The 13,012-nt window shown below is 36.2% G+C and overlaps 1 protein-coding gene across 1 annotated transcript; it reads left to right on the forward strand.

The window, feature by feature from the left end:
* Positions 1–5,152: 5,152 nt before the first annotated feature.
* LOC121728317 (alpha-tocopherol transfer protein-like) lies at positions 5,153–11,826 on the forward strand. Its single transcript, XM_042116471.1, has 6 exons — positions 5,153–5,354; positions 6,201–6,357; positions 8,341–8,458; positions 9,192–9,326; positions 10,410–10,623; positions 11,640–11,826. Exons 1-6 carry the CDS (start codon positions 5,192–5,194, stop codon positions 11,792–11,794), a joined length of 942 nt encoding a protein of 313 aa, XP_041972405.1. The 5' UTR covers positions 5,153–5,191; the 3' UTR covers positions 11,795–11,826.
* The last annotated feature ends 1,186 nt before the right edge of the window (positions 11,827–13,012 follow it).

A 13,012-nucleotide genomic window follows, 5' to 3' on the forward strand; every position in this document is an offset into this window, starting at 1 on the left:
CAGCGCCCGATTGCCTGGCTATGCATCAAACGGCAGCGCTGCGTCGACGCAACGCCCGCGTGGTCAGGCTCGACGTCTTGCAAATCTATCAAATCCATACAAATTCAGAATTGCATTTACGCGTCACGTTGTGGCCTGAATTGACCCTAAGATGTATAAATTATACAAAATAATATTATAATTCATACATGGGGGGGCTGAAGTTAGGTGACTACCCGCTGGAGAAAAAGGGGCGCCGAAGGCAGACAAAACAGCAGCAAGGAATCTCGCCCAGGGCACTGGTAGCGGTAGTCATGGGCATACCGAGGGGGGGGCAGCTGCCTCCCCCTGGATCATGTTGACGTCCCTACCACGGAGCTAATACAAAGGTCCCTACTAACTATATTTTCTAGTACTTTTATCTATAAAAATTAAAAATTCAAAAAACGAATTTTTGCCATTTGTTTGCGATACAATATTTTTACAACTAAAAATTATTATTATTTTATTCTTTATAAACACCTAGCTTATGAAAAATCTGATTTGCCTCCCCCAGGCCCAGAACCTGGGTAATTTGCCCCCCCCCCCCCCCCCCCCCCCCCCTGGCCAAGAACCTGGGTACGCCCATGGTGGTAGTCTTTTATCAGACCCATTTCTTTACACATCCCCACACCTTTTCACCTACTTATACTACAAATAAATGATTTGATTTGATTTAATATGACACGGTGTCAGGTCAGTTGTCACTAACTAAAAATGACTTCAATAATATAGGCAGTAAGTATTAAAGGATGATTATAAAAGGCCATTGCCGACTCCTAGAATCTTCAAGACGTAGCATGCAAATGTTAGAACATTTGCACATACGATAGGTCGTCAGTAGGGTGTGTCACGTTGTATGGGCGATTTTTTTTTCTTTAAAATTCTTTACGTAATAGGAATCAAAAGTTGCCTTGGACTTATATGATTATGTATATGTTATAAAAGTTATATATTTCTTTTATTTTTGGCTCGCTCAAGTGTCTTGAACAAATCCAATTTAGTCGATTTCCGCCAAATATAAAATAATTGCTTCCAAAACTGCCTTCGGAGATTCTGATGAATGAGTTGCATGCCCCAAATAAATTAAACCAAGTTTTTGTACCATTGTTATATGCTCTTCTACTCGTATGCGACAGTATATCTTTTCATAACTCTTCAGCAATTTAGTTCGCCCTCTCGTTTCTATCTTAGGTTTTGAAGTGATTTTAATCGTTTTATCAAATGAAACGAAACAAATTACTAATTCCTATTTATTATTTAGCTCGAAAATTACAATTTAACCACTCAGATAACTGAAAAATACCGCTTAGTGGAAACTGTAGCGACTCCTACAATGAGGTCAAATAAAAACAGGGCGCGGGCATGTAAGTATAAAATATAAATAAAGAGTCGTATAACGTCTAAAATATTTTTTAGATATTGCTTACACTGTTAATAATATTAAAACAGTCCGTTGTTTTTATTTTTCTAATTGCAAATAGTAAAAAAAAAATCTTACTTGAATGTCTGATTTTGTGTTTTTTTTCGAAATTTCAAGGTCTTTGAGCGAGCCAAAAACGTAAACTTAATTAGAAAAAATAAATGCAGTTATTATTTTTACGGACAAATACAACTTTTGAAAACTATTACATGTAAAAAATCAAAAGTTGGAAAAAATGACACACCCTAGTCGTCAGTAAGCGGCTACTCTCCGTCTGTCATGTCGTCAACCCCTGGACAAACAAAATATAATCGGCCAAGTGCGAGTTGGACTCGCGCACGAAGGGTTCCGTACCATTATAGAGCAAAAATAGTAAGAAATTGTGTTTCTTTGTATGGGAGCCCCCCTTAATTGTTTATTTTATTTAAATTTTATTATTAATTATTAAAGTATAAATACAGCTGAGTATTTTGTGTACATTTTAAGTGCCTACCTCTTGTCATCATTGATACCGAGCAAAACGTTTGTTGTATGGGAGCCCCCCTTAAATATTTAATTTATTTTGTTTTTAGTATTTGTTTATATAGCGGCATCAGAAATACATAATCTGTGAAAATTTCAACTCTAGCTATTACCGTTCTTGAGTTACAGCCTGGAGACAGACGGACAGACATCGAAGTCTCAGTAATAGGGTCCCGTTTTTACCCTTTGGGTACGGAACCCTAAAAACATACCGAACAAGCATTTCGGGGATTCACACCTAAATATTACGCTAGTAAAACGAAAAGAAACCAATTTACTTGGGTATTAGGTAAGCGTCAAGGAAAACAACGGGCCAAATTATTAAAATTATTCTTATGAATAAGCATTTTCACAGAATTTGAATTTATGAGCCTATAAAGGACGGCAAGAAGCAATTTAGTTTATATAACCATCATCATCATTCATCATCTTGCACTACTGGATTTTTTTTATCTTTCTCGTTAGATTGATTTAACATAATATGATCTATAATGAGGATGTACTGGCATTGATCATAGAGAGGACCTAAATATCTTAGAATCATACATGTTGTCAACTAATATACATTTATAGAAAACTAGATTCGTTTATCGCGGGAACCGTACTTACATTTTTTCGGAACAAAGAGTCCTATGTCCTTTCCCGCTACTCAAAGTATCTCCATACGAAATTTCACCAAAATCGGTTTAGCGGTTTGGGCGTAAAGAGGTAACAGACAGACACACTTTTGCTTCAATTTAATTCACTTTATAATATTAGTATGGATATGCATCTGATACACGGGCGTAGGAGGGTTTTGTGCGTTCAGAAGTTCGAAAAGTTAAGATACTTATGAACATTCATAAAATTAAAATAAGGACAGGCGTGCGGCATATCTCATCTATACTAATATTATAAAGCGGAAGAGTTTGTTAGTTTGTTTGTTTGAACGCGCTAATCTCAGGAACTACTGGTCCGATTTGAAAAATTCTTTCAGTGTTAGATAGCCCATTTATCGAGGAAGGCTATTATAGGCTATATTTTATCACGCTAATACTAATAGGAGCGAAGAAATAGAGGAAAGTGTAGAAAAAACAGGGGGAAATTATTTGAAAGGGCTTATTTGAACGCGCTAATCTCAGGAACTACTGGTCCGATTTGAAAAATTCTTTCACTGTTAGATAGCCCATTTATCGAGAAAGGCTATAGGTTATATCTTATCACGCTAAAACTAATGAAAGCTAAGAAATAGAGGAAAATGTGGAAAAAATTTGTGAAATTATTTGAAAGGGCTTATTTTAACGCGCTAATCTCAGGAACTACTGGTCCGATTTGAAAAATTATTTCAGTGTTAGATAGCCCATTTATCGAGACAGGCTATAGGCTATAATTTATCACGCTAAGACTAATAGGAGCGAAGAAATAGAGGAAAATGTGGAAAAAAACGGGGCAAATTGGAGCAATTTTTCTGTTATTTGGCACAGGTAAGAAGTAGACCACGTGAAGGATCATAGGCTATTTTTGTGGACTAATTTGTCTGTGAAACATCTAATTTACGCGGGCGAAGCTGCGCGGAACGTTATATTTCGCGTGGTCACGACATCACGCGTAAACGGCTGGACCCATTTTGCTGAAATTTGGTTTAAAGATACTTTGAGTCCCGAAAAAGAACATAGGATACATTTTGTCCCGGAAAAATTACTGTTTACTGCACAATATACTTTTATGATTTGCGCGTAAACTATTCAATCTATTTTGATGGAATTACTTATGGATGGATTTGGTATGGAGATACTTTGAGTCTCGAAAAAGGACAAGGAATACTAATTTTGTCCCGGAAAATGTACGATTCCCGCACAATAAACTTTTATGATTATCGCCTAAACTATTTAATCTATTTTGATGAAATTTGGCATGGAGATTGGAGATACTAATTTGAATCTGGGACAAGGAATGTTTTTTGTCCCGGAAAAATGTGCAGTTCCCACACAATATACTTTTCTGATTTGCGCGTAAACGACTCAATCGATGTACGGGAACAACTATAAAGTCCACGCGGACGAAGTCGCGGGCAACAGCTAGTTTATTATATAGGTACTAGCTATTGCACAAAAAAAAAACATTTTACATCTTTAATATTTTTCTTATGAATATAATGGGTTATTTTATGTACTTTTATTCCTTTTATTTTCTTGAACCTCCCCCCCGATACTAAAACCTGGCTACGCCCGTGATCTGGATATATATTATATAGGTCAAAGACAGTCCGTTTAGCACTTTTCGATATTATGTATCGGCAATTATGTGACACATCGAATCAGGTCTACGACTGTATTTACTACCTACTTTATTTGCAATGTATGCAGTGTTACATAATTACAAAGTGATTGCATTTAGTTTTATGACAAGTTACGTGCAAGTCAAAAGTTCAGAGCGATTAAAGGCTGTATCATACAGATTGATGCAAATGCGATTTAACTAGCATAGGATTTAGGAATGTTCAGTAAAATCGGCCAAGTGCGAGTCGGACTCGCGCACGAAGGGTTCCGTACCGTTATAGAGGGCCAAAATTTGTGTTTTAGTATGGGAGCCCCCCTTAAATATTTATTTTATTTTATTTTCAGTATTAGTTGTTATAGCGGCAACAGAAATACACAATCTGTCCAAATTTCAGAAGTCTAGCTATAGCGGTTCTTGAGTTACAGCCTGGAGACGGACGGACGGACGGACAGACGGACTGACATCGAAGTCTTAGTAATAGGGTCCCGTTTTCACCCTTTGGGTACGGAGCCCTAAAAATCAATTGAGATCGATGATCGAAGAACTCGTTATAATTTAGACCGATAAAAAATTCGCCATAAGAACTCGTCAAGCTCGTTTCATACACGCCATGCAGGCGTCACATGAGTTGCACATATCAGTAGAATACCGCAAAAATTGCATTTCTGCTTATAACTGCCTTTAAATATATTTTATGGATATTTAATAAAAGTACTGTAATTAGTAAAACAGAATTTATAGTTTAGTTCAATCACCAAAAGTAAAATATTATGTTTTGTTTAACAATATTTTAATTGAATACGTCATTTTGGGTGTTAATTATTGTAACAAAATAAAATACAAAATAACTTAGTTGCGCGGCCTCCGAGTTCGGTGTGGCAGAGCCTTAAATACCTGTTCGGTTTTCCTTGAAGTAAGTTTTAAATAACAGGTGGCTTCGTTCTTCGGTTTATTTCATCGATAATAATTATGGAGGCCTTACGTGATGATGGTTTTTTAAAATTTAACTCGGACACTTTAGAGAAACTGCGAAAACAATATGGTTTTGATACTCCGGCGCGGATGACTGAAGCCCTGCAGATTTTGGAGGAATGGATGAAGAAGCAAGAGCATTTTGTGAAAAAGGACTTTCGTGAGTAGAAGCCTTTTCCATATTTTTTAGAAGATATTTTGATTTTTTTAAAATTCCCTAACGTTAAATACGATCATAATAATTTTAATACTTTAGATTGTCTCATTTGGTTTTCGTACTTCTTTCTATCAAACTATCGGCCCAGTAGTTTCAAAGGCTATTTAATACAAAATATACAAACAATCTCATGTGTCTATAATGAAGAAAATAAACAGAGGTGAAATATCCTTTTATATTTTTTAAATATTTCAATTCCAAATAATTATACCTAAATCCTAATTTATAACTAATCGATTAACGACTGCCAACAACAAACCTTATAAATAAATAAATAAACACGATGTAATCGCCCATAAAACGTATTTAAAGCGTTTTTGGTGGGTATGATCGAATTAAATGGCTTTTTTGGTCTCTATCAAAAAGCTGTTATCCTTAAACAGGTACACCTACCTATATCCAAAAACCTGAAATGATGTCACGAGTCCATTAATTAGTGTCAGTTACTCCCGTCTCCCTGTCTGCCAAGATTATTGAACCTTATAAATTAGAATAAGAAGACATATTTAAATAAAAATATTTGCTATCAAAAATTTTAACTCGACTGTATGTATTTTTCCTAGGTATGTTATTGCTTATGCTATTTTCTACAAATAATATTTTTAAAATCGATTCAATGCTTTTAAAATAGTATCACTTTAGGCGCTAAATTGGAAATAAACAATCATAATATCCCAAATCATATATGCCAAAATCACCACCCCCCTTTTGGCTTCGTCATAGTCGGGTACTCTCTATGTAGAGTTTTAAAACTCGGAATGCTGCTTACCTAAAGTACTTATTACACAGCCAGGGAATACTTGGAGAGAATACTGATACACAACAAGGGTTCCGTAGAGAAAGCCAAGAAGAAGTTGGACAAGATTTGCACGCTCCGGACCTTGGTACCGGACTACTTCGAAGTAAAAGACATCAACGAGTTGGACAAAACCGTACGAGACTCCTTGTAAGTCAATTTTCTGTTTCTGGTGGTAATTCCAGGAGTTTACACGAGTACGCCGGTTTTTTACTGGTAAGAAACCGGCGTGTATAATACTTGCTTTAATATTTTTGTATTTGTTAAAATCACATCTTTCTCTGAATTTAAAATAACAACAGGAGTCTGTTGCATCGTTTGCTTTACCGAGTTACAAACATGTTTACACCCCTCCTAACTAATATTATTATATTTTGTAGGATTTATCCTATGATAAAATACATAATTGGGTACCTACTACCTTATACCTATAATATGTATGTATATATGTAAAGCCTTAGAGCTAAGTCGGCGGAGGTTACCCGTGCGAGTTACCTGAGCCGGCGTAAAGGCCGTTCTCCTTGTAGAATGTCACTCGAACTCAATAATTATCAGAAATGTTTACCATAATATTGTAATTTCGGTTATTTATCAAAGCGAGGGCACTTCATTTTTTATGTTTTCCTTGTTGCTTTCTCCAGTTTAAAAGAAAATTGAGTTAAAATAAATTATTAACTAAGAGATAATATTTTTAATGATAAAGGTAAAAGGTGTATAGTTACTGTAATGATAAAATATGCTACAGTTTAAAATTTAGTTTGTTATTATTTTAAGCAATATTCCGCGAATATTGCTAAAAATACTTACAAACTAAATTTCAATATTTTGTTTATCTATACTCTATACTAATATTATAAATGTGAAAGTATCTCTGTCTGTCTGTCTGTCTGTCTCGCTTTCACGCCAAAACTACCGAACCGATTGTAATGAAATTTTGTATACAGATAGTCTAAAGCCTGAGAAAGGACATAGGCTACTTTTTTACTGGAAAAAAGGGTTGTAAGGGGGTGAAAATGCGTAAATTTGTTCAAATTAAGTTAGTTCCAAAAATTCATAATAGATGGCGCCGTACGTCTCCTACATCGCGCTATCGCTTGCTCAAACATCTTTCTATATGAGATGGTATCAATTGCATTATAGTTTCGATTTTTTTCGATTGTTATTTCTTTAGTAAGTTATTAAATAACTCAAAACTTTATCTATGTAGTGACGTAACTTAAACCTATCAATGATTTAAAATAGTTTATGGGTAAAGTTGTGTAATTGAGGGGCTATATAAGCTTTAAAATTTGGCATAAAATATAAAGTTTAATTTTAATAAAAATGAAATATTATGTGCACACTGCACAGCTGTTTTGATTTAAGGGGTACCAGGGTTTTTATATAAAAGCATTTGACACCAATTTTGTTGACATCGCGCGCTATAAACAGAAGTCCACGCGGACGAAGTCGCGGGCAACAGCTAGTTAATATATAACAAACAAAATAACAGGCAATATTTCGCGGAATATTGCTAAAAATAATAACATACTAGAGCATCTGTGGCCTAATGGGTAGACCTTCGGTTCGCACTCCTAGAGGGTGCAGGTTCGAACCCGGGTGAAAGCGTGTACCTATGAGACATTTTCTGATCTCAAGTACATATTACGGACGCTCGTACGGTGAAGGAAAACATCGTGTGGAAACCCGCACATAGTTGGTCCCAGACGTATTGACTAGTTCTTTCCTCTGGACTAGGCCGACTATGATGCGAGAATGCCGTATGCGCTTGGGCAACCATACGGACATTTAAAAATCTTGTCCCAGGCACTACAGTATTTTAGGAGTAGTTACTTCGCTCTGAAAAATACTGTATAAATCATCCACAACGGATGTAAAGGCCTAGTTAATAACATACTAAGCTATGGATTTCCGCAAAGTAACGCCTGATTCTATTAACTATTTAAATGCTACAGTACTTTTAAAAATATGAACCAAAATATAATTTATATTTATATATATTTATATTGTATAAATTTTTCAAACTAGTTTAAATACCTTGCTATATGTTTTGGTCTTAAAGTTAATATACCTAGCTAGGTATATTAACTTTACGGTTTTGGGACAGCAAGATAATGTAAGTTTTACTTTTAGGATGGATGTTCTCCTCCCGACAATGACGCCCGACCACAGTCGAGTCTGTATGTTTAAGGGGAAGGACGTTGAGAGTAACTCACTTATAGCCCGTCAATATTTAAGCCTTCATCTCGCTGTAAGTATAGTTTCTTCCTAGTCCTCAATTCTGAATTGCAACGATGAACAACGTCAATATTGTCCGGTTTCTAAGATTTTTTGGCAGGAGTTTATTTATGGCGGCTGTACACACTCGACGAGAGCCTAGACCGTACATATATAACTTGCTCTGGTTATCATCGCGAGAGCCCACGAGACGAGGACGAGAGGGCCCTGCGGGGCTAAAATGGTCACATTTAGCAATTCCTCTCAATCAATTCAGCAAATGAATTGTCAAAACTGTCAAACTGACAAATGCCAAATCAATACAAAAATACAGAAATGAATTGCAAGCAGAGTTGCATATTGGGATTTTAGAAAAATGAATCAGGTAATGATTCATATCATGATTCTTCAAAACGACCATTTTAGCCCCGCAGTACACACTCGCGTTTGGCCTGTCTCGGGGTGTCTCGACGAGTGTATACAGCCGCCAGAACATCGATTGATTAATATTTTGATGTTAGCTTTACGAAAATAGATGAACTTTGGTAAAAAAAAACTTAGAAACTCACAAAATACTTTATATTCATTTAAGGCCTAAAAATGATTTCAGTATTTTAAGTGCCTGTTTCACCACTTCCTGATAAAGTGCCGGATAGGCTATCCACAACTTTTCTGACAGATTCTCCATACTCTATCTGTCAAGTTAAGTGGTGGATAGCCTATCCGGCACTTATCAGGAAGTCCCTATGTGTCGAACTTGTTTTCAGACTTGTGAATATCTGCAGTATTTCGACTACAATAACGGCCTGATCTACCTGGCGGACTGGCGCGGCGGCCACCCCGTGTCTTTCTCCAAGGCCATGAACATTGCAGACTTTAAAATTTTCACTGATATTGTGCTCGTAAGTGCTATTTATTTTTAACCCGCAAATCATAAAGAGGCTACTGGCTATAATACAGGATGCAATTAAACTTTCCGGCCAAATTTTTTTAAGGGCTGAGGTATCATTAGCACCCTATTTTTTTACAATAATATATTTTTTCCCAATTAAAATCGGTGCAGGATGGTGACTAGAGCGGGGTCTGCAGAGCGGGGGCGGCGGTGGGTAGATCGGGGGTGACGCGGGGGGTGACGCGGGGGGTGGCGCGCGTCCCGCGTATTGCGCATAATTGTGGTGTTTTCTTAGGATAACATTCAGAAGCTATTTCTCAACATTTTAGTACTCAGTGATTATAAAAGACTAGATGTTCCGCGCGGCTTCGACCGCGTAATTTAGGAATGTCACGGAAACCGTACATTTTCCGCAAAAAAAGAAACCTATGTCCTTTCACGTGGTCTATTCTTCATGTGTGCCAAATAACATAAAAATTGCTCCAATACGTTCAAATAAGCCCTTTCAAATAATTTCTCCCGTTTTTTTCCACACTTTCCTCTATTTCTCCGCTCCTATTAGTATTAGCGTGATAAAATATAGCCTATAGCCTTCCTCGATAAATGGGCTATCTAACACTGAAAGAATTTATCAAATCGGACCAGTAGTTCCTGAGATTAGCGCGTTCAAACAAACAAACAAACTCTTCCCAATTATAATATTATTAGTATATTAGTATAGATAACAGAGATCAATATATCGAAATTTGGCCGGAAGGTTTAATTGCACCCTGTATGAATGTCATAGATGTGATCTAGTATCTATGTGTATCCGTGTGTACCTGTCTGTCTGTGTTACCTTTTCAGTTTTCACACATAAACAGCTGAAACAATTTTGTCGAAATTCGGCGAGAAGATATTATCTTCATGCCGAATTTCGTATTTTATTTCTTCTAAGGCTGATTTTAGTGTCGGCGCCGACACCGAAATGTATTAAATACCAATTACCAGCACTGACCGCTGCGGTATCCAAATACGTTTCCAAGAAATCCATCTCGGGCCATCATCGCCGACGGTGCGCGTGCGGCATAACACTAAAATTAACCTATTTCAGGAAGGCTTCAGTATGAGAGTGAAGGGGGTCCACTTCCTTACTGATTCTCCCGTAATCAACATCCTGGTGACGTTTGTCAAGCAATTCGTTAGCGACAAGATCGCCAGCCGCTTCCACGTGCACACCTCCATGGATACCGTGTACGAGCACATACCGAGACACGTCCTACCCGCGGAATACGGGGGGAAAGATAAGGCCGCGGAGGATATTCGAGGTAATTACAGCTTACTTGCACCACGAATATTTCAGTAACTCAAGAGTGGCAGTGTATGACAGCTCCTTAACACAGTTGTCAATATGACACATCATACGAGTATCATGTGCTCAATATGAAGGATGAGTGGAACAAAAGTAGGTTCATGAAATACAGGAATATGTCTCAGTTTACTGTTGCTTACAAATTACAATGTGCGCGCCGCTTAGCGCTCGTGTATGGGCCAATTGACTTTTTTATTAAGAGGGCGACTAACCCCAAAAATCAAACATCGTCCTTCTCTCTTCACACTCACGCCCGTCTTTCATATGCCAGGTGAAAAAGAACGACGCGGATTCATCGCCAAATTAGTTTTTTCTCAATAACTCGATAAATATACAACATTTGAAAAATCCGCTAGGTCGATCTCTCAATGATAGAATTTTATACAATGTGTTAAAATATTAACTTAGTTCAATGCACGATTATGGCAATAAATGAAAAATTCGTGAAAATTAGATGCATCTTTGTGATTTTTTTCTATCGAGAAAATGTTAAGATATCGTGCTTTTGCTCAGATCGAATTCTCGGAAATATAATGTAGTATCTAATTTTAGAAAATGAAACAATTCGGGGCTTATTTTCAAGTATAAAAATGAATTATAAAATCGACACTTTAGGGTTAGTCGCCCCCTTAAGGTGCTCCCTCACCAGTGTCATAAAGAGCTCCCTCACCGGGAGCATTCGCTGTAATGTAACATTTAGATTCAACTTTGAGCGAAAGTAAAAAGGGAAAAAGCGCATTGATGTTACCACTTACAGATTGTATCATACAATGTACGCATTGTAATGCATGGTTTTCTTCCTTCACTGATGTAATGCTAGACTCTATAATACATTACAATGATTACTTTACTAAAGAAGCTTTCTTCATGTTCACTGGATCAAAACAGAGTTAGGTATTGAGCCACTTGCAACTTGTAATAATCTACATAAAACCTATCAGGCTATCACTACAAATTTACAATATTTTGCAGACGACCACATCAAGGCGCTAAGCTCACCCGAGTTCATATCGCTCAGGCACGAGATGAAGGGCGGTCGGACGGACGAGGCGCGCCGGCCCAAGGACGCATTCTACGAACAGCACATGGGCATGGCCGGCACTTTCAGAAATCTCAGTGTAGACTGATACTAGCTTAGAACGTTTGGTAGATTTTCATATGATTTGGAGTGATTTACCTTTATAGCAAAAAAATAAAAAATTAGAGTAATAATTGAAAATGAATGTACCGGCTGTAAGAAGATATAAAAATATTATAAAAATAAGTAGAGTAATAAAAAAATTGTTAAGTATGTATGTTGTTATACAAAAAATGGTAATAAAATGTAATGAACTGTAACTTACCGACGACTGTGATCTTCATTTGTTGTGTTTTTTATATTTCCCCAGTCTTAGCAATATATTTGACGAAACGTTATACTATTGAAATACATAATTAATGAGTCTGTCATCTCTATACGCATTGCATAAAATATTTAAAACATAATATTATGTAACTTATTTATGTTGTAACTTGTAATTTTAAAGTTAATAAACGTGGTGTGATAGTTTATTTTGTTTTTTTTTACTTTTGGACTTGCAAACATACAAAATAATGAAATACATAAACACGCAAAAATTAGCGTGTCGTTCGTTTGCTTTCATACTTTCCTGCCTAGTTAACTTCTGAACGTGCTACAAACGAACGTAAACGATAATGAAGTGTCAATTATTATTTATTATAATTTGTGCGTTTTATGATGATATGCGTGACACATTATAATTGACAATAGTAGGGAAGTTACCTAACAAAAATTAATCGATAGTTTAAAAATATCGAATCACTTCGTAAAGGAATTGCAATCGAAATTATCGATTTCGTACTGACATTTGCAGCAAGGTGGGCAGATGAGATCATAGAAACCGCTGGTAGTTCATGGATGACAAAAGCTACAGATAGAGATTATTGGACATCTCTCGAGGAGGCCTTCACCCTCAAATAAGAGGGGTTCACGTAGAAAAACTTGTAAAATAATTGACAATCAATATAATAAAAAATATTGTACTTGTAGCAAAATCCTTATGTTAATATATTTTAATTTAATTAATTTTTATACTTACCAATCAATTTTGCATGAATGTCAATTGTAATTATTCTGATAAATATATTATTATTCAATGTATAACAATTTCAATATTATCTATTCTGGAACTTTAAATCATGTAAACTGTAGACAAACGTGAAATAAAAGGCTTTTTTATTTATTTTTTTTATTTTTTTTTTTATTTTATTTACTGACATTTCAGTGGTGCCGGCGATTTAAGATGGCCGCCCTTTTTTATCGATTTGATTTCGATTCAACAGAG

Source organism: Aricia agestis, chromosome 6 (assembly GCF_905147365.1).
Source record: "Aricia agestis chromosome 6, ilAriAges1.1, whole genome shotgun sequence".
In the NCBI taxonomy this organism is placed as follows: Eukaryota; Metazoa; Arthropoda; class Insecta; order Lepidoptera; family Lycaenidae; genus Aricia; species Aricia agestis.